Raw genomic sequence first — 20,835 nt, forward strand, 5'->3', positions numbered from 1 at the left:
GGGCCTCGGTCTTCCACGTCCCTGGGGGTCAGGGGCAGGGCCAGCGGGGAGGAGGCTCAGCCCCTCCAACCCTCCCTTCATCCTGTTATTTATTCGGAAGGTTTCAAATCACGACAGAGTCCATGTTGGAGGTGATAAAGAACTGTTACAAAAAAAAAAAAAAAAAAAGACAAAAAAAAAAAAACCAACAAGAACACTTTGCGTTGCGTTTAGACTATTTATTACCGGGATTCCAGGCCTGGCCGCGGTAACAGACTTTTACATGGAATTGTTTAATTATTTGTACTTTTCATGCCAGAAAATAAAAGTTCAGAATCTTAAGGTCTCGGGTGTCTGTGCACTGGCAAACAGGGATGGGTGAGGTTCTCTCAGGCTGCTGTGTGAGAGGTGAGCACAGGCTGCTGTCCCTCTCGGGGCCAGGGTCTCGTTGCCCTGGGAGGGAAACTTGGCCTACCCATGGCACAGACAAGATCAGAGAGGATAAGACTGGCACAGATGGAAGCCCAGGGTCTACCCGCCCCCTGCTGCTGGACTGTACTCCCTGTAGGCCATCTTCATGGATCTCTTGGGCTGCAGTGTCCCCTAATGATGAGGGAGGCCAGGCATTACCTAAGGCTGCGTCCCCTTCCCTCACCCCCCCCATTCCCACCCTGGTAGAGCAAGCAGACATCACCAGGCTTGGAGAGAAGTCACATTTATTGTTTCAAGGTCACACAGGTCAAGTCATTCACTGTCCCCACCAGGGGAGAAGGGGGGGCAGGATGGGATGGAGGGGCACACCACCAGGGTGGGGGACCAATGAGGGCCAGTTCCTTTACCCCGTCTTTGGAGGCCACTCGGCCGGGAGTTGGCTCTGCCCCACCTGGGCCCTGGAGCAGGGGGAGCCCATCAGGTTCCTGCCCCACGGGAGGGGGCAGGCCTTGGTCCACAGAGCGGAGGGCAGGTGGGCGGCACTGCTGGGGGCTGGTTTCTTGCCTTGAGGTTCTAGAGTGGGAGAAAGAACAAATTAGAACGAGGGAGGGGCTGGGGTGCAGCTGGGGGGAGCAGCTGCCCAGCACGTGCGAGGCCCTGGGTTCCGCCCAGCACCGCAGAACAGAAAGAAAGAAGATGGAGACAGGAGAGCGCCATGTCCCCACACTCGGGCGGGCAGAGACCCCATCTCCCTGCCCACCTCTGCCCAGCTAGAGCTCGTCGTGGTCTCCCTCGGCAGGAGGCTCTGGGGGTGGCTCCGGGCAGGCTGCAGGTGTCGTCAGCTCCATGAGGTACTCACAGCGACTGGGCTCTGTGGTGCTGGTCACCACGGTCTCCTTCCCGCACAGCAGGCGCACCTGGGAAAAAGGCAGGTGGGAGGCTCGGGCAGGCGTGGCCAGGCATGGGTTCCCACCCACAGCCCCCTGCGGCGGGCACTCACGGTGGTGGAGCGGTTGGGGCCCTGCCAGCAGCCCGTGCCCTGTTCGTACTTCATGGCGCTGAATCTGTCGTGGTCTGGACCTGCCCACGAGCCCCAGGTGCTGTGGGAGAGCAAGGTGCTGAGGGTCTGCAGCTGGGGAGGAGGGGGGAGGAGGCCCTGGCCTGGGACACTCACCCAAGGTTGGTGGGGGAGCCACCGAGTTTGGGTTTCTGTGAGACGAGTTTGAAGGGGCAGAGCCGGTAGATGTACCTGTGGAGGGACAGGGCTGACGGGTCAGGGGTCATGGGAACCCCTGCACACAAGGGGCTCACAGCCTCAAATTACACTGACCCTGGCCTCTGTCCCCATCGATGAGGAGGGCAGCCCATCCCTGCCACCGGCTCGCTTGCCCCTGCACTCAGCCACCGCCCCCTGCGCTGGCCGATCGGCCCAGGACTCACTCGTTGGTGGTCAGCTCGTAGCACTGGCTGTACAGGTAGGCAAACTCCCCGTGGGGGCCAAAGTCAAAGGAAATCTCCTGCTCCAGGTTCCTGGAAGGGGAGGCATGTGAAGGGCAGCCAAGGACACAGGGACCACCATGGGAGCTGCCACTCGGGGACCCCCCAGGCAGAAGCCAGGCCCGCCAGTGCCCAGCTGCCTCATAGCTCCGGGATCTGCCTCATCTAGGGAGCCAGGTGGTGTGGCTCTGCGTCCCCTGGACATAGGCCTGGCTACCTGATGGACTCCTCCATGTCCTTCAAGGACCGCTCGGCCTCCTCGAACTTGTTGCGGGCCTCCTGGGCAGCTGGGGAGGGAGCAGAGGTCAGAGTGGTGACCTCCACCCAGGATGACGGAAAATGGGGTGCCACAGACGAGCCCGCATCCCCCTGCTGCCTGGGTCTAACTTGGTCAAGGGTGGAACAGACTGGACCCAGGCAGCCTAGGGAAGGCCTCTCCTGCTGCTAAGACGCCTGGCTCCTGAGGGACCTGCCGGGCTCCCGTGCACCCGCTGCTGGCGGCTGCAGGGGTGGCACAAACAAGCTGCAGCCCTGGGGAGGCAGGCAGAGCCCTGGGGCCGGCGGGATGGGCGCCTTCGCAGGCCTCAGTGTGCGGGGCTTACTGGGAGGTATCCCATCCTAGGACAGGTGACAGGCACAGCCAGGGCCTCAGCCCTTGCTGGGAAAGGAGGATAGTGGGGCTCAGCTCCGGCTCCACTCCCAAGGGGCAGGGCCAGGCTGCTGGAGGTGGCCACAGGGCCCAGGCTGGGGGCCCAGTGCCCCCCCCCAGGTCGGGGCCTCACCATCGATGAAGGCCTGCGTCTGCTCATCATAGGGTGGCATCTTGTCCTCCTCGGTGGGGCTGGCCGGCTGCGGGGTCTCCAGTGGGGGTGGGGCCTCCTGGGGAAGCGCAGCGTCAGTGGCAGCCTGGCCCCACCCCCTCTGCCCCCTGCGCCCCCACACACACCTTGGGCTGCTCCCCCTGCACCTCCTCTTCCTCCTCCTCCTCCTCTTCCTCCTCCGTCTCCTCCTCCTCCTCCTCCTCCTCCTCCTCTGTGGGCAGCAAGTGCACTGGTGGCTGCTGCTCCTCCTTGGGCTGCGACACGTCAGGGGATGAAGTTTCTGGCAGCTCCGTGGGCAGCACCTGGCAGGGGGGCAGAAGGCGGGTGCTGAGGACACGGGCACCTGCCCACACCGTCATGGCCAGTGGCCCCACCCTTCTAGAGGAAGGGCGAGACAGATGACAGGAGGGGGCCTCTAGAAGACACGCGGACTGTCCAGCTGGCCAGGGTGGCTGGGGGCCAGGACTGGAGGCCATGCCTTTGTGAGGCAGTGGGGGCAGGGCAGGGGCAGGACGGCCTCCCTTCCCCCTCCCATACTGACCTCAGACCGATACTTGTCTCTGATGGCGGCCCAGACACGGTCATAGAAGGAGCTGGCGTCCGTGTGTGCATCCCCACCAAGGAGGGCCTGTGTGGCAAGTGGGGTCAGGACTGGGCTTCCACTGCCTGTTCCCAAGCACCCGGCACTGGGGCTTCAGACAGTGGTGCCAGGCACCGGCTTGTGGGGCCCTGAGGCCTGGGGACCAGAACCAGCAAGCAAGGTGCTGTGGCCGGAAGGGGGCAGCACAGGCCTGTTGAGGAGCAAGGCAGGGCTGGGCCTGGGGACCCCAGAGAAGGACAGAGGAGCCAGAAGGAGCAGAAAGCCCAGAGACAGCTTGAGCACCACGTGCCAGGCCTCTGAGGCCAAGCCAAGGGGTGACAGGGAAGGACCCAGGAGTGGGCAGGAACAGAGAGAGGGACAAGGAGCAGCGGCCAGGCTGGAGAGTAGAGGGGAAGACGGCCAAAGGCTGGGGTGGGCAGGGCAAGCCAAGCATCCAGCCAGCAGGATGCCCGGGGTGGGGACAGAAGTGGGAAGCCGGCTCTCCCCTGCCCTGGCTCTTTCTTGGACCCCACCAGATGGGGAGAGGTGACCCTGGGCAGCCACCACCAGCTATTGTTGGGTGCCCCAACAGCCCTGGCCGGGGTCAACAGGGAGCTTTCCACCAGAGCTGCCCGTTGGCCTGCCCACTCCTTTGTCCTGATGTCACCAGGTCTGTGGGCAGGTTGAGTACCTGGGCCTCGCCTTCAGACAGCACCCCATCTCCATCCGTGTCCAGCTCTGGATGGGTCTGCAGCTCAGCCACCGAGACCCTGTGGGGACAAAGACAGGGAGCGGTGAGGCTCCCTGGGGCTTAGCCAGCTGCCCGGTGGGCCTGCCCACTCCTGCCTGCCGTGCTGTTCCCTGAGCTTCACCAAGGACCTCCAGTGGGGGGGGTCAGGAGGCTGAGAGAGGCAAGGGCTGGAGTGGGCCCCAGGCCAAAAGGAGCAAGCCCAGCGCCCCTTCCCCTGCCCAGGGCTCAAAGCAGAGATGGAGGCTGGAGACATGGGGACACCCACAGGATCCTTTTTCTGACCCTTACCAGCTTCTCCCTTCTTCTGCCCTCACAACTCAATGTTTTATCAAAACTGCCCACTGCCCAGCACCTCCACCCAGCCAGGCCTGGTACCCACGCTGGCCTGGACGCCACCCCTGCACTCTATGACCTGCAGCCCCCAGCAGCCCTGCCTCTCCCTCCCGGGCTCTGAGCTCCCCTTGGTTCCCAAAGCCCAGCCTTCACCATCTGCTGGGTCACTCAGCACGTCCAAAGGCACAGAATTCACACGGGTCTGGCTTTCGCCACTTGTGCCGGGACTAACTGGCCCTGGGAAAGCGATCCCTCCCCACAGGATGTTCTCCGGCCCAGACCCCCAGAGGTGAACCCAGCGCAGGCAGATGGGCGAGGGGACCCCAGCTGGGCAGGCGGCAGGGCCACACTCACACCCCGTCCATGTCGTCATCCAGCTCCTGGAAGGTGTTGGCTGCCAGCTCCTGCTCCCGCTGGGCCCTGGACGCGGCCTGCTGCTCTGTGGAGGGGCCAGCTCTCGTCACCCTGTGCCCCACCCACTCACTCCCACTGTCCCAAACTGGCCCTTGTCTGCCACTGAGCACCCCCTGTGTGTCCAGCGTGCTAAGGACACAGCTGTGGACAAGAGAAAGAAAGGTCGTGTCCTCTGGAGGGAAAGGACAGGTAAGAAATGAAGTGGACAGGTGAAGCCTGGGCATGTGGGGGGGACATGATGGGGAGAAGAGAAGTGGGCAGCGGGAGGGATGGACGCCGGGGCCTGGGCTTGCGCAGGCTTCCTGCGCACAAGCGCCTCTGGGATCCTACATGCGAGGGGGCGGACAACCCCACAGTGCCTTCAAGTGACATCCAGAACCCACCGGCTGCTCCCCACCCAGTCCCATCTGGCCCCAGCTCCTCACCTGCCAGGACCAGTCATCTCCAAGTTTTGGTTTCCTGGCACCTACCCTCACTCCCACCCCTCTCCCGGGAGGGACTTGGGAACCAGGGCCTGTCCCTTTGTGCTCGGCGGTTCCCACTTCACCTGGAGCAAAGGCCCAAGTCCACCCCAGAGTGACGCGGCCAGCCTGCCCCTCAGTACCCTGCCCTTCACCTCACTTCCCCCCTCGAGCCACGTGGCCGTCTTGCTGCTCTCAGGAGACAGACCTGACACCCCCCACAAAGCCGGCGCCCTGCTCCCTGCCTGGCTAGCTCCCCCGAGGGCAGGCGCTCACGCAGCCCGTGCGGGCGGTTCAGTGATGTTTCTAGCATCTGGGGCGAGCCTGGCACTCACAGGTGACCGACAGGCTGGCTGGATGAGCTATGGGTTAGGAGAGATGGGAAAGAGCCTGTCAGCAGAGGGAGGGAAGAAAGAGGGCAGCAGAGGCCCAGAGACTAGGAGACCACAGCAGGGCCTTAGAGAGGGGCTGCCCTGGTTCCTAGGGCCACCCACACCCCAGCTACCAGGATGAGCAGCCAGGACCACGTCTCCAATGCCCACCAGCAAGGCTCAGCCGCTCAGCTAGCACAGAGTGGGTTTCCTCCCCCTCCCCTCCTAGCCTGCTTCCATGGGGTGTCGAGAACTGAGTCTGAGACCCTGGACCACGGCTTTGCACCTCCAGTCACAGCAGCACGACCCAACAATCGCCAACCAAGGCCACAGGGATGGCAGGGGCAAGAAGATACAGAACACAGAAGTCATTTTTGCCAAAGGGACTTTGTCAGACCTGGCAAATTCAGATGTCTGTTTTGATGAGACTTGGGGAGCAAAGGGGACTGGAATCAAAGTCCAAGGTCAGGAGACTAACAGAGGCCCCACGGATTCAGCAAGGCTACCTGTCAGTCATAAGCTAGATCAGAAAACTCCGCAAGGGCTGAGCTGTGGCCCAGGGGTAGAGTGCTTGCCCAGCACGTGGGGGCCTTGGGCTCAATACCCAGCACTGAAAAAACAAACACAAGGACTGGGGCTGTGGCTCAGCAGTAGAGCACTCGTCTAGCATGTGCGCGCCCTGGGTTCGATCCTCAGCACCACGTAAAAATAAAAAAAGGTATTGTGTCCAGCTACAACTAAAAAATTAAAACGCACACACAAAGGGGATGGGGAGACATAATCTAACAGGTGCACATATCTCAGTTCACACGCTGCCTGAGAGCACAACTCCAATCCTGAACTTGGATTCAGGGGTCTCTGAATGGCAGCGTTCCAAGCATCAGACAGAAAGAAAAGCACGAAGTACCCAGGCTGAAAACTATTCCTGAAAATGACTTCCACACGATGACCAAAACACAAGGACAACGAGGCACACAAAGAAATGAGCTGCCACCATCAGAGGTCAGCCAAGGGACAGCAGGAGTGAGCCTCCTAGCCCAGGCCCTCCTCCTGTCCAAGAGCAGACGAGCCCCTGGCCAGCCTGGACATACCTTCCCACTGCCTCCGGTGCTCTTCTTTGGCCTCCTTCTCTGGCTTCTCAGCCTCCTCCTTCACTGCCCGAAGCAACTCCACCTGGTCTTCCAGAGACTTCTTTCCAGCCTGTAGCTCAATGAGCTTTTTCTGGGAGGCAGAAGGCAAAAAGGCCAGCTCTCCTTCAGGTCTGCCCGCTTCTTAAAGCAATCTCCCTGCCTCTAATCCACTAGAGAAGGCTGTAGCCGCGGGGCTGGGAAGGACAACGCCAGTGTGCCTTCAAGGGACATCCAGAATCCACCTGCTTCTCCCCACCCCCATATCTCCTACTTCCTGGTTTCCTGGAAAAAGAGATCTTTCAGACACCTGGGTCTCCCCCTGCCTCTGGAGAGGGGCCCAAACACCCTGATGGAGCCCACAAGGCCCTGCCTGCTCTCCAGCCCTCTCTGCCCTGCCCTCATCTTAAAACTCACAGCTCCAACCCCCTGACAGCACTCAGACCCCCACACGTGCTGTTCCTTTACCCTGGAACATTCTCCATGGCTAAGTCCAAATTATCCTAGGGCTTTTGGTTTAGATGGAGACCTCTTCTCTAGCGGGGAGAGCATGGCAAGACCCACCTCTATGCTGCAAAGCTCCCAAACTTCCCTTCTGTCTGTCTCTCCCCTGGGCGGTCCAGGTCTGGCCCTAGCTTCCTGTCCAGTGCCTGACACGCCTTGTACTCCTACGTCTTAAGAAGCAACAAGGGCTGAGGAGTTGTAGAGCGCTTGCCTGGAATGTGTGAGGTCCTGTGCTCCGTCCCCAGCGCCACACACATACATGAAAAAGATGGAGACACTGGGGGACAGGCCAGGAAAGCACCGATATCCCCACCTGCCCAACTCTGCCTCAACTAGAGCTCATCACGGTCACCCATCAATAGTGCTTCAGGGTTGGCAGGTGCTGCTGACCATTTCACCTTGTTTGGCCCAGCCCCCAAACTGGGAAGTCCCCGATCATCAACTCATTCTATAGACAGTGGCACCACAGACCAAGGATGCAGAAAGGAGGCCTCCTGTCCCTAAGAGACAGCATAGACCCTTGAAGCTCACCTCAGTCCAGTGTCTGGCCTTGACCCCTGAGCTGACTGCCTCACTTTGCCAAAGGCTAAATGCTCAGTGCTGTTCACCTGAGCAGAGCAAGGGGCAGACAGGTGGCAACTTGCCCCAGGACCCTGTTTAGGGGCAGGTACAAACCCCACGAGCACTGCCAGCCCACCCCTCTAGGCCTCAAGGCCCAGAATGTCCCAAGTCAGCCTCCAAGGGTGCCTCACCTGCTTCTCCTCCCGGGCCTTCTTCCAATCCTCAATAAGGATCTTCTTCAGGCGGAACCCTTCACGGGTGACCTCTGCCATCTGCTGCAGGGACTCTCTCTCCTTGCGGCCCTTCTCTCTGGGGTAGAGGGGACACATAGGCACCACCAGGGAGCACACAGGGCATACCCCATTGCCCTCTTCCAGAAGGGCCGAATGTACCTGCCAACCCCACACGCTCACACACCATGCTAAGGATGAGCCAACAAATGCTCCTCCATCCCCAGGCTCCCAACTTTGGTGCCCCTTATCCCTTGTCCTTGAGAGGAGGGACGGTGCACAATCTTGGGGTCAAGGGGAGGTACTAGGGAGTGTTGAAGACTGGGGGCTTGGAGGTGGTTCCCAAGAGACAAAGGAAAGAAAGGACAGAAATCACAGACTCCTAGACTGAAAGGGAACTGACAGAAATTGAACTTTGCTCAAGCCACTCTCCACTTAGAAGACCTGAAGTCAGGAGAACTTATATAAGTGTAGGAGTCTTAGCTTCTTTGCAAAACTAACCCAGCACAATGAAAAATAAATAAAAATAAAACCAAAAAATACCTGACCCAGCCTTTCCACCCACCCACCAATGACAGGAGTTGAGAGTGGCTGTTCTGGTAGATGCCACAGTCCTCCCTACTCCCCGCTGCCTCATAATTGACCCAGTTCTGTTGCTCACATCACCCACGTTTAAATTTCAGGCCCCACGCTAGCATCTGGCTATTAAAAACATGGAGCAGGAGTTCCAGTGGAGCTATCAAGTTCCAGCTCTGCGGGCTGGAGATGTGGCTCAGCGGTGGCGCGCTCGCCTGGCATGCGTGCGGCCCGGGTTCGATCCTCAGCACCACATACCAACAAAGATGTTGTGTCCGCCGAGAACTGAAAAATAAATATTAAAAGTCCTCTCTCTCTCTCTCTCTCTCTCCTTTCTCACTCTCTCTTAAAAAAAAAAAAAAAAAAAAAGTTCCAGCTCTGCTACCTGCTAACAGTGACCCTGGAGAAGTCCTTTCCCTTCCTACACTTGAGTCTCCTCATCTGTTGGATAAGGAAACAATCGCACCTGCGTTGGGGCTACAGGGAGAGCCAGGGATGGAGGGTTCAGAAAACACCTGCCTGGCACAGAGTGAGCAAAAGAGGAGGGAGCCAGCCCAAGCAAGGGGTGTGGCCCAGCAAGGTGGTGAGGGGTGACAAAGGGGAGGGTACTGTCATCACATACTTGCAGGTGTTTTCACAGATGATGCCACTGTTGTACTCATCTGTCCCGTCACAGCAGTCTGAAGTAGAGGTGGGGACCAAGATCAAGAGCTGGCCGTGCCTCCACCCGCCCTGGCCACCACCGCCTCCTTCCCCAAGCCAGGGCCTCTGCACTCACCACATATTGCATCGTTGACCCGGTTCGAGGGGATGTACAGGGCCTTGTAGCCAGTGTTGGTGCAGTGGAAGCTGCCATTCGGACAGGCAGCTGTGCCTGTGGAGAAGGCAGAGAGTGCCTAACTGTCATCCACACCCACAGCCCTGGACCCCCGGGACACAGAAAGCACCGGAAAAGTGGGAACAATCAAGGGAAGGCCAGAGCTGCACACTCGAGGCCTAAAACAACACTCTCCAGTGCTCCCTGCCGCCTCTCTCTTCTGAGGCCCTTCAAAACCCGGCCCTGCCAGCTCCTCTTCTGTCTTCGCCCCATCCCCAGCCAGACTGTTCCTGAGTCCTATCTCTGGGGGGTTGTAGAATGTAGGCTCTCCATCTGCAGCTCCTTCAGGATTATCCTGAACACTCACTTCCCCTGAGAAGCCTTTCCCGATCTCCAGAATGTCCTGGAAGGGCAGGGTTCTCTGGGCTTCCACAGCACCATCTACTGCCCTGGTGGAAACAGCAGGACCTGATTTCTGTTTTCTTTTTTCTTGGGGGCGGGATGTAGTGCTGGGGATGGAACCCAGGACAGACCTCTAGTATGGTAAACACACTACCACTGAACAACGCCCCCAGCCCAACATCGGCCAGGTTTCCGTGCCTGCTTCCTGGAAGCCATGGGAAGGCAGGAAGGACTGGGTTTCTCTCCATCATCTTATGGGGCCTTGGCGCTCAGCAGTGCTCACTAAATGAGGTGAAAGGGAGGTGGGGGGATGTAGGGAGCTCACCAGGCTCGTCTGAGCCATCCTTGCAGTCGCAGTAATCATCGTTGACCTGATCAAAAGGAATGGTGGCCGAGCCGTCCAGGCAGGTGAAAGGTTTGGACTCATCATAGAAGTGATGGTCTAGGGAGGACAGAAGGAGAGAAACCTTCTCAACAGAATACCACCTCTGCCACGCCCACCCCCTGGTTGAGCCTGCGTCACAGGTAAAGTGAGGTAAAACGTTGCAAAGGCCCACCCCAGGAGCCACGGGTAGGCTCCTCCCACGCCCGACCCCCACCTCCAGCAAACTCACTGGTAAGGGCGACGCCCCGGGGCCTCTTGACCTCCACTGCCCGGCAGAGGGGCAGCAGAAGCAGCAGCAGCAACATCCCGCAGGGGCTGTAAGGCCGGAAGCTGGTTCTGCGGGAGGAAGGAGGCTGCGGGGAGATGTACCACGTCCCCACGCTGCGGCAAGAATGGGACAACCGGTCAGCAGGAGAGGGCTACTTCCAGCCCGTTGGATTCCTCCACCGCCTCCGGGCAATACGAGCTCCGATTTGGGAGCAGGGAGCAGACGAGTCCCCAGTCCTGGCCAGTCGAAGAGTCTCACTTTGCTCAAATCAGGGGCGGGCAACTGAAAACCTCCGCTCCCTGTGCCGAGGCCAAGGGGGCAATCCGATTCCCGCCAATAGGCCCAAAGGGCTAACAGTCTCCCCCACCCACTGCGCAAACACCCCTTAGTTGCCCCTTGTACGAAATTAGACTGCCTTCCCACCCGCTAGTTCATCACCTACATGAGGCCGAGGCAAAGGTCAGTAACACCCGCACCCCCCTTGCCCAGCGGCCAGGGATCCTGCTGTAAAAAGAAAGCGGAAAAGTCTAGGAAGCATCACTTCCGGTCCCACCATGCTCCTGGGAGAACGACAGCTCAGGGAAGCCATGTTGGGTGTGGCTAACATGCGGGTGCCGGAACTGAGACGGCCATCTTGGGCAGGACTGTGAAGTCTTAAGAGACGATAGATCAGAAGCATCGCGCTTAATGGCGGCGCAGAGTACCTCCATCTTGGGAGTGGCGGCTCCTGCAACCGGAACAGAAAGTTCCTGAAAAATGCCGGTGAACCCCCAGCGGGAGAAGAAAAAGGAAAAAAAAAAAAAAAAAATGCGATGAACACGTGACTGCATCGCGGCTAGGCCTCGTCCCCTTCAGAGACCGTCCTTCTGCGCGTCATCAGCCAATGAGAGTCGTAGGGTGGAACGCAGGCGATCTCCAGGGGAACTTCGGAGGGAGGGGGCGGAGGAGGTTACCTAGCAACCGCGAGATGCTGAGAGGGCCAGCCAAGCCGTCGGAAAGTGCATTCCAGGCGCCCGAGGAACCAGAGCTGACGGATCCCGAACCGGAGCAGCGGACTCCTATTGCTCCTCTAGCTCCTAGCAGTCCTTGGCCCCAACCCAGTCATGACGTCTCCTCTGTGCAGGGCGGCCTCTCTCAACGCCCTGACTGCTCAGGACCAGGTCTCTACAGCCTCTTCCAAAGCCAAGGGCAGTAAGGCTCAGGCCAAGTATGGCTATCCCCGAGGCAAGCACGCTACGCGAGCACAGGCCTGGCCCGCACGCAGTTCCAAGGCAGAATCCCTCCGCGGGGCGGTGAAGACTTCTGTGCACGCACAGGTGGTTGAGTTGCAAAGGAAGATTCAACTATTAGGTAAGATGGCTCCAGAGGACCCAGAAGGATCGAGGGTCAACAGTGACCACCCAGTTTGACTAGGCATGGTGTGACAAAGGAGTTTCACTAGTATGAATCTAGGTGGACAAGTTTCTGGAGGCAAAAACTCACGCTTCTGTCGGGCTTGGTGGAGCAAGTTTCCAATCCCAGCGACTTGGGAGGCTAAGGCAGGAGGATCCCAAGTCTGAGGCCAGCCTCAGAAACTTTACGAGGCCCTGTCTCAAAATAAAAAGTAGAAAGGACTGGAGCTGGAGCTTAGTGGTAAAGCGCCCTTGGATTCAATTTCCAGTACCCCAAACAAAAACAAAACGAAAAGAAACACTCATACTCATTCATGGTTTTCCTCATCTCTCTTTTCAAACTTCTGAGCTCAGAACTGACTGGGGTAGGGGTTGGGTAGGTAGCTCCGTGGTAATAGTGCTTGCCTAGCATGTGTGATCCCTGAGTTCAATCCTCGGCACTGCCAGAAACAATGAGAGAGTGAACTGACTGGATTGTATTTCATATTTACTGTAATTTCGGTTCTTCCATATCATTCATGTAGTAGTTAAAAAAAAAAAAAAAACAGAATTTTTGAGATCAAACCTGACTCTGCATAATAGTTGTTTGACCTCGGGCCATTTAACATGAACCTACTTGCTGTTTTTCCATCTGTAAAATGGAAATAGTAACAGTGCAAGGTGGCTACTTGGAATGTATAAAGTGATTAGAAAGGTGCCAGGTATATGATAAAGTATTATAAAGCGAGAACTAATAGTTCTCATGGATAGGGCAATCTTGTCCTTCCTGTGGCAATGTCTGGAGACATTTATGGTTGTTACACTGCTGGAGAGCAGCTGCTCCTGGCATCTATTGTGCCAAAGCCAGGATACAGTTTAACATCCTACAAGGCACACAACAGCTTCCCACAGCAAATTATTCAGCCAAAACATCAGTTGAGCAGATATTTGGGAAATCCTTGTGTGTAAATCATTATTGGTTTTACTAAGAATATTTCTGGGGGGGGCGGTGGCCCACACCTATAACCTAGGTACTAGGGAGGCTGAGGCAGGAAGATGAAAAGTTTGAGGCCAGCCTGGGAAATTAAGCAAGACCTTGTCTCAAAATTTATTTAAAAGTGCTGGGATGTAGCTCAGTAGTAGAGCACTCCTAGGTTCAGTCCCTAGTTCTGGAAAAGAAAAAAAAAAAAGAGGAGAAGGAGATAATCTTGAATAGCTGTTGAAGGTGTGGATGCAGGAGCAAGATTGCTTGTGATGTTGAGCAATTTAAACCAATCTGAGCCTCGGTTTTCTCATCTGTGAAATGGGTATGATGTGTACTTACTGGCATGTGATATTGAGTACCTGGAAAGACCTGAGTCCAGCACCCAACACATAAATAAGGGCTGAAAACAAACTACTTTAACATGTATTTTGAGGGGATGGTAAGACATTTCAAGGCATGTGCACAATGTGTACCCGTCAAGGTAATTGGCATATTCACAGACATTTGTCATTTCTTTGGAGAACACCCAAAATCCTCTGTACCATTTTGATATGTACAATTGACTTGCTGTCAGCCATAGTTATCCTACAGTACAAGAGAATGTTGGAAGTTATTTCCCTGCGCCGGTTAACCATCTTCTCTCCATCTTCAAGTATCATTATAATATTAAGTTGAAGATTGATTGCAAGAAGATCTTCCCTCTGGGAAGTCCCATCCGCCTACCTAATGACACTGAGCTTCTGTCTGCCCACCTCACCTGCCCCCAGAGAGTGACCGGAAAGCCTTTTATGAGAGCTCCCAGTGGAACATCAAGAAGAACCAGGACACCATCAGCCAGCTCCGAGAGGAGACCAAAATTCTCCAGCTGCAACTGACGGACCTGCTTCAGGTGAGGGTGAAGAGGTGGATGGCTGGGTGCTGGGGGCATGCAGGTGGCCTGAGTGAGGGGTGACGGGCTCCTCTCCTTGCAGGGAGATGAGAAAGTGGTCCAGGCAGTAATTCAAGAATGGAAATCAGAGAAGCCATACCTGAAGAACAGGACAGGCCAGGTTTGCCTCACCCACTGACCAGCTCCCTTGACTCCATCCTGGGTACCCTTCTCACTGGACTTCCTGCTGCCACTTTCCACCTCTCCAGACCTTTCCCTACACGGGCTGCCAATCATTTACTCCTCGAAGATATCTCTATTAAGCACTGGCTCTGTGTTTGACATGGTGTTAGGTGTCAGGGACCATGCAGTGACAAAACAGATCAAGTCTCCCTTCCAAGAAGCTCATATTCTTGCAGAGAAGATGACCAACAAGACCCAAAAACGAAACAAAACCTCCTCCAAAATTTGGGAATGGTGGTACAGCCTATAGTCCCAGCCATGTGGGAGGCTGGGTGGAAGGATCTCTTGAGCCCAGGAGTTTGAGGCCAACCTGAGAAACCTAGGGACCTCATCACTTGGCGGGGGGGGGGGGGGTAAGAACAGAGGTAAGAACAAAGGAATTCCAGCAACCATAAGAGAAATAAATAAATCAGTGTCATTTACTAGAGAAGGGCAAATACTGGTACTTCAGATCGGGAGTGAAGTCAGCAAAGACCTCTTTCCAAACGAGCTGGGAATGGAACATTAGAAAAAATATGGGAAAAGAACTCCTGGCAGAGGGAACAGCAAGTGCAAAGTCCCTGAGGTAAGAAGAAGCATCGAGTGCGGAGACCAGGTGAAGACCAGGATAGCTGGGGAAGAGTGAGGCAAGGCAGGGAGACCCATCCTGGCCTCGACCATGACACGGAGTGTCATGGTTCCTTGAAGTGGAAAATAGACTTCAACAGACAGGAGGGGAGGCAAGAGGAGAAGTCATCCAGGTGAAAGATGCTTTGGCCTGCACTACTACCAAAATGGTAGAGGTTGAAGGAAAGAGATACCTCCCGGGAAACCTGACAGAGAAAGAGAGAATTTGCTAACAAATGAGATATATGTGGGAGAAAAATCTTTGATGGCATCAAAGTTTGGGAATTTTTTTTTTGTCTGTTTTTGGTGCTGGGTACTGAACCCAGTTAAGCAGACATTTTATGACTGAGCTATCCCCCCAGCAAGATTTGGGGTTTGAGTATGAATGGAGCTGCCATGAGCCCAGATGGGAAAAATGGCAGAAGGACTCGTTGGCGAGACAATCGGGTGCTTTTGGAAGGGATGATTTTGAGAGTCTGCATGTGGGATAAGGGGAGGCCTAGTTCAGGTGTGTTCAGTGTAGAGATGGCCTCTAAGCCCCTGAGACTGTGTGAGATCACCAGTGGGGAGGGCATGAACCAGGAGGAGAGTCTGTGACCACCTCTCTCCGAAAACAAAAGACACGGAGACCAGAGACTGAATGGCCAGGGAGGTGGGTGGAAATTTGGAGACTGAGTCCATCAAAGAAAATCTGCAGGGACCTGATAAGAAGGGAGTTGAAGGGGCTGTGGCTCAGTGGTAGAGCGCTTGCCTAGCATGTGTGAGGCACTGGGTTCGAGCCTCAGCACCACATAAAAATTAACAGATAAAATAAAGGCATTCTGCCCATCTACAACTACAAAAAAATTAAACAATAAATAAATAAATAAATAGAATTTTTAAAAAAGGGAGATCAAGGCCACTCTGTGGGAGAAGGGGGGAACTAAAAGACTCAGGCCCCTGCTCTCGCACTTGTCCTCCTGCAGCAGGCCCTGGAGCACCTGGACCACCAGCTGAGCGAGAAGGTGAAGCAGGTAAATGCCCTGCGGCACCAGGTAGTGTTGAGGCAGAAGCGACTGGAGGAGCTCCAGCTGCAGCACAGCCTTCGCCAGCTAGAGATGACCCAGGCACAAAACTGCAACACGGAGGAGGCCAAGGTAGGGCCTCCTCGCATAAGGAGGCACAAGGCGAGGCCTGGGGAGCTGGGGCCGGGGAGGAATGGAGGAGGGAGGGGACTCAGCCAGCCCTGCTGCCCACCAGACCTTGAGGAACCTGGAGAACCGCCTGGAGAAGGCCCGGATGAAGGCGGAAGAGGCAGAACACATTACCAATGTGTACCTGCAGCTCAAGGCCTATCTCCAGGTAGGGACTAGGCCTGCTTGGCGGGAGGAGGGCAGGTCTGCCCCGAACCACAGCCACAGACCTGTCGCACTCCCATGCCCAGGAGGAGAGCCTCAACTTGGACAACCGTCTGGACTCCATGGAGGCTGAGGTGGTGAGAACCAAACAGGAGGTGGAGGAACTGCACGTGGTGAATCAGGAGGCCCTCAACGCACGGGACATTGCCAAGGTGCCAGCCCATCTGTCAAGGTCTCCTCCCCAGAATCTGAACCCAGCCTCGCCTGAGCCGCTCTTGTCTGTCCACCACACCCTGCCGACCTGTCCCGGCAGTGTCTACCGGGGCCTGTGCGCTCTGCCTCCAGCCGACATGGGTACCAGCTGCCCCTCTGCTCGCCCTCCAGAACCAGCTGCAGTATCTGGAGGAGACCGTGATTCGAGAACGCAAGAGCCGCGAGCGCTTCATAAGTGATTGCAAGAAGCGTGCTGAGGAGAAGAAACTGCAGAACGAGCGCATGGAGCGCAAGGTGGGCGCACCCAGGGGTGCAGGGCTTCGTGACCAGCCCAAACCCAACACGACCTGGCCTTGTCCCTTCCCAGTCATGTCCCCATTAGCCCTCACCCTGGACCCTTTCCTACTCTAACCCCGCCCTCCCTGACTCCACCTCCACTTGGTGCGAGGGCTCCTCCCACATCCACCGCATCCACATCCTGCCCTCCTCTCTCTCCTTCCCTCGCACCTAAGTGCCCATTTTGGCACTGCCAGAACCTCCCCTTACTCCTGGTCTCCACTCACCCTTCCCCCTTCTGACCAGGCCCCCCTGACCTAAATCTGACCCTGCTGATAGCCCGCCCCTCTCTTGACTCCTCCCCTTTGTGCTGGCTCTGAAGCCACCTCGTGCCAGTCCTCTGATCCCCGCCCAAGTGTTCTTACCTGGCTCCAGGTCTTTGCACGGCCCCCACTCCCCAGTTTGAACCCTGTCCCCTCCCAGCCTTGGCCCCAAACCTCTGTCCACCAACGGACCCTGGCCTTGACTCACTCCAAGAGCAGACTCAGCGGGAGCACATACTGCTGCAGTCCGACGACACCCTGCAGGACCACCTGCGCGCCAAGGACGAGGAGCTGCGACGGCGCTGGAACATGTACCAAATGGAGACGATTTTCGGCAAGGTCAAGGACGCCACCGGCGTAGCAGAAACGCACGTGAGTGCCGCGGTAGCCCTCTCCCTCCCCAGACGGACCCCAGCCGCGTCCAGGGGAGGGAGACCGCCACACTCCGCCTCCCCTCTCGCCGGCCTAGGCTTCTGCGCACGCACTTGCTGTCTTCTTGAGAGACCCCCCTTTCCCCTCAGCTACCCACCCCCACCGGAGAAACTGCTGCCCTTTACACAGGACCCACGGGACTGCCTACATGCTTCCTCTCCTCCCTGCGCTGACTTCTTTGGCCTGTCCCCCCGGGGAGGACTCGTCTTGTCCTGTCTCTCACAATTTACAGTTGTCCTCTTTGAAAAATTTCTTCTTATTCTTCCTTTTTTTTGATACCAGGAATTGAACCCAGGGACACTTAATCACTTAATCACTGAGCCACATCCCCAACCCTTTTAAAATATATTTTATTTAGAGACAGGATCTTGCTAAATTGCTGAAGCTGGATTTTTCTTTTTAATGTTTTTTTTTTTAGTTGCAGACGGACACAATATCTTTATTTTTATCGAATCCAGGGCCTCACACATGCGAGGCAAGGGCTTTACCACTGAGTTACAATCCCAGCTCCCTGAGGCTGGCTTTGAACTCTCAATCCTTCTGCCTCAGCCTCCCAAACCACTGGGATTACAGGCGTGTGCCACCGCACCTGACTTGAAAAAATTTCAAGGCTCCTGTGTCCCCTTAAAGTGCCCGGTTTCCACTGAGGAACACTAGTCTGTACCCTTTGGGTTCTCTGTGACCTTGCCGCTGCTCCCAAGTTGATCCCCAGGAGGCCCTGAACTCCCAAATATGGGATCATCTGGGGCACCAAGGCAAACCCCTTTTCAGAAGTGTGTCCGGTGAGCGGATGGCTCCCCAGACGCCGGTATTACTAGTGAGAATGGACGAGATTCCCTGCAGAAGTTGCTGGCACGTTAATTTTGGAAAGCAGCTATGCTCACGGCTGCTCTGTCCCCCACTCCATATCGATTTTGGCCAGCTCAAATGTAGACAGGGGCGCAAGAAAGAGGATTTGTCCAGGATTTTGTACACTCTTGAGGCAACCCCAAGTCCGACCCCCACTGCCCCCATACATCAGTTTGCCGAAGCCACCAGCTTAGACCACTTATCCTGTGTGGCGGGGAGGAAGGAGAGGAGACGGAGCAGGCCGGTGCCTCCCTAGGCTCTGACTGGGGCTGGGTGGTCCGCAGTCCGTGGTGCGGCGGTTTGTGGCCCAGGGCGACACTTTCGCTCAGTTGGAGGCTCTTAAGAGTGAGAACCAACAGACGCTGACGAGGCTAAAGGAAGAGAAGCGGCGGTTACAGAGGGAGCTCGAAGACCTCAAGTACTCTGGGGAGGCCATGATGGTGAGGTGAGGCCAGGGTGCTCAAGGGAGGCCGGAGGGAGGGCGGGGTCGGCAGTGCTCGGTGGTGACTTCTCCCCTCCCTGCAGCCAGCAGAAGATGCAAACTGAGATGCAGGAGAACCTCAAGACCGAGGGGCAGCGACACGCTGACGCACAGGATCAGCTGGAGCGCACCTTGAGGGCGATGCAGACGACTAAGGAAAACCTTGAGCACCTGGCGAGCAAGCTGAATCACGTCAAAGTGGTAGGCCCCGCCCTCGAACGGCTCCCGCCCACAGCCTCTTAGGACTTTAGAGGTTCAGTCAAGCTTGGGGGTACCGCCGCCTAGGCCCAGGGAACCCAGGATGTCAAAAGCTCCGCCTACAGGAAAGCCCCTCCCCACTCACCGGAGTCCCCGCCCCATATCCCTGGTAAAGCCTCTCTACCCCCAGGAGGCTTAGGATTTTAGATACCTTGACCTGCCTGACTCCGCTCCCCATGGGAAAGGCCTACTCTCCCCCCACCCCAAACCTCAGAGGCCCGCCTCCAATCCTGGAGCGGCCGGAGACAGGAGAAGCCCCACCCTGTCGTTGCACAAGTCCATGTTTTCAGAAGGTCACTACTGCCTTCCTCGCGTTTCTACCCTTCACCAAGAGGCCTCCCCGCTCCCTTTTTATGCCCCTGGAGTTCAGAGGCCCGCCCTCAAGGCGTGGCCTTTGATTTCAGAGTCCGGGCGCCTGGAGTAAGCTCCAGCCCAGTGGGTGGCTCCTCCCCTCTGCAGCCGAGTCCCTGAGGGAAAACCCCAGCTTGGTGGCCCAGCCCCCAGAGGCCCAGCCTCTTGCAACTGACCTGGCTCTCGCTGGCCACAGGAGAACGGCCGCTTTGCGGGAAAGGAATTAGATCCCAACGCTGGGGACTATCTGCAGAACCTGCTGGGCCTCGTGGAGGAAAAGTTGCTGAAACTGCAGGCACAGCTCGAGAGCCACGATGTGCCGGAGATGCTGCGTCACATCGCCGACCGCGAGGTGCCCCTGAAGCCACGGGGCAGGACCCAGGAGACCCTGGGGCTGAGGGGGCGGGGCAGCCTTTAGGAGGCCAAGTTGGAGAAGCTCAGGAGCTGGAAAGGGGTCTTAGGGAAAACGTGTGGAGTGAGCCTTTTACAAACGGGAGAGGAGCCAAGAGAGCTGCAGTGGGTCTCGCGAGGCCAGAGGGCGAGACTGGGGGATTCAGGGTGGGCATCCAGAGATTTAGTGGCAGGACCCCAAAGACCCGCGGTGGGCCTGAGTGACAAGTGGGTGCAGCTGGGCATCGGAGTGTCTGGTGAGAATGAGGGACGCAGCCGGGCTGGAGTCAAAACTAAATAGGAGTGGGTAGTGGTCTCTGGAATCGGCATGGAGGAGGGGAGAGGAACTTCCCTGGGGCCCCAGCCTCGCCCTCACCTCCCTCTCTACCCCCTCCACTTAGTTCTATGCCACCTTAGAAGGAAAGCTGCCCCAGTACAACACTCGCATCCCCCTGCACCTTGCCAGTTCCAAGGACAAGTTCTTCGGTCAGTGCTGGCTGGAAAAGGGCGTGGGGTTTGGGGCGGCAAGAGGTGGTCTGAGCACGGGCTCTGGGCCAAGGTGGAGGTGGGGAGGGTGGTGATGGCTGGGGAGGAAAGTCTGATCTGAGCTTGGGGAGCCGCTCGCCGCATCGCCCCGTGCCCTCGCAGACGAAGAGGAGAGTGAGGAGGAGGACAGCGTAGTGGTGAGCCGCGCTTCTCTCAAGATCCGCTCCCAGAAATTAATCGAAACCCGCAGCAAGAAGCGCAGCCGCTCGCGGAGGTCCTAGATTCGCATCTTGCCCATCTGGAGCCTCCATTCCCCTTCAGAGCCCCCGACTCCTCTGGGTCCAGTCACGGGTCCATGGGGCCCCTTCAAGGGCTGGATGAGGCCCGGACGGGGAGCTTGGCAGGCCAGTGGCCGCCCGGAGGAGAGGGGGCCGGACTAGATGTTCCCACAGTAAATCTCCCGAGGCGGGTCAGCGCTGGCCTCAGAATCGCGCAATAAAGGTCACCGACCAGCCTCCTGGGTATTCACCTCTTCTTGACCCCCTGCACGACTGAAAAGACATCGTCCCATAAAACCCAGGGCCGCAGACAGCCCCTTCCAACCTGGGGCGTGATGACTCCTATCAGCTGATGCATAAAGTCACGAGGGATACCCCCACACCTGGGGCGGAGCAGCCCTGCCACTTGAGGACAGAGGACTCGGCCTGGGGACACATACCTGCCCTCCCTTAGCTATACACAACTTCAGCCCTCCACACCTGAGGATAGAGAAGGAAGCCCTCCCTCGGGGACAGACGCGCCCTCTCCTGAGGCAGGTTGATAGACGCCCACTGGTAGAACCGGGGTCTCTCCGAGGTG

General features: G+C 57.2%; 2 protein-coding genes across 6 annotated transcripts; one reads left to right on the forward strand and one right to left on the reverse strand.

Annotated features, from left to right (window-relative positions):
• Positions 1–678: 678 nt before the first annotated feature.
• Prkcsh (PRKCSH beta subunit of glucosidase II) lies at positions 679–11,021 on the reverse strand. 3 transcript variants are annotated; one of them, XM_026399665.2, is made up of 18 exons: positions 10,952–11,021; positions 10,471–10,622; positions 10,182–10,298; positions 9,416–9,511; positions 9,260–9,317; positions 8,023–8,140; positions 6,731–6,860; positions 4,748–4,832; positions 4,001–4,079; positions 3,271–3,357; positions 2,855–3,031; positions 2,691–2,787; positions 2,126–2,195; positions 1,852–1,941; positions 1,586–1,660; positions 1,412–1,511; positions 1,172–1,328; positions 679–984 (listed from the first exon to the last, which is right to left on the reverse strand). In XM_026399665.2, exons 2-17 carry the CDS (start codon positions 10,544–10,546, stop codon positions 1,182–1,184), a joined length of 1,602 nt encoding a protein of 533 aa, XP_026255450.2. In that variant the 5' UTR covers positions 10,547–10,622; positions 10,952–11,021; the 3' UTR covers positions 679–984; positions 1,172–1,181. The 3 variants fall into 3 exon arrangements, with proteins under 3 accessions (XP_026255450.2, XP_026255451.2, XP_077652504.1); XM_026399666.2 differs by having other exon boundaries at positions 10,948–11,010; XM_077796378.1 differs by having other exon boundaries at positions 2,876–3,031; positions 10,471–10,996.
• A 130-nt stretch (positions 11,022–11,151) lies between these two features.
• On the forward strand, positions 11,152–20,541 carry Odad3 (outer dynein arm docking complex subunit 3). Of its 3 annotated transcripts, XM_026399663.2 has the most exons (13): positions 11,152–11,859; positions 13,632–13,753; positions 13,836–13,913; positions 15,547–15,717; positions 15,821–15,922; positions 16,005–16,130; positions 16,303–16,425; positions 16,950–17,102; positions 18,296–18,456; positions 18,537–18,693; positions 19,298–19,453; positions 19,893–19,977; positions 20,140–20,541. In XM_026399663.2, the coding sequence occupies exons 1-13, from the start codon at positions 11,613–11,615 to the stop codon at positions 20,256–20,258; spliced, it is 1,800 nt and encodes a 599-aa protein (XP_026255448.2). In that variant the 5' UTR covers positions 11,152–11,612; the 3' UTR covers positions 20,259–20,541. The 3 variants fall into 3 exon arrangements, with proteins under 3 accessions (XP_026255448.2, XP_026255449.2, XP_077652503.1); XM_026399664.2 differs by lacking the exon at positions 13,836–13,913; XM_077796377.1 differs by lacking the exon at positions 13,836–13,913 and having other exon boundaries at positions 15,550–15,717.
• Positions 20,542–20,835: the final 294 nt, after the last annotated feature.

The sequence above is a fragment of the Urocitellus parryii genome, chromosome 3, assembly GCF_045843805.1.
Source record: "Urocitellus parryii isolate mUroPar1 chromosome 3, mUroPar1.hap1, whole genome shotgun sequence".
Taxonomy (NCBI): domain Eukaryota; kingdom Metazoa; phylum Chordata; class Mammalia; order Rodentia; family Sciuridae; genus Urocitellus; species Urocitellus parryii.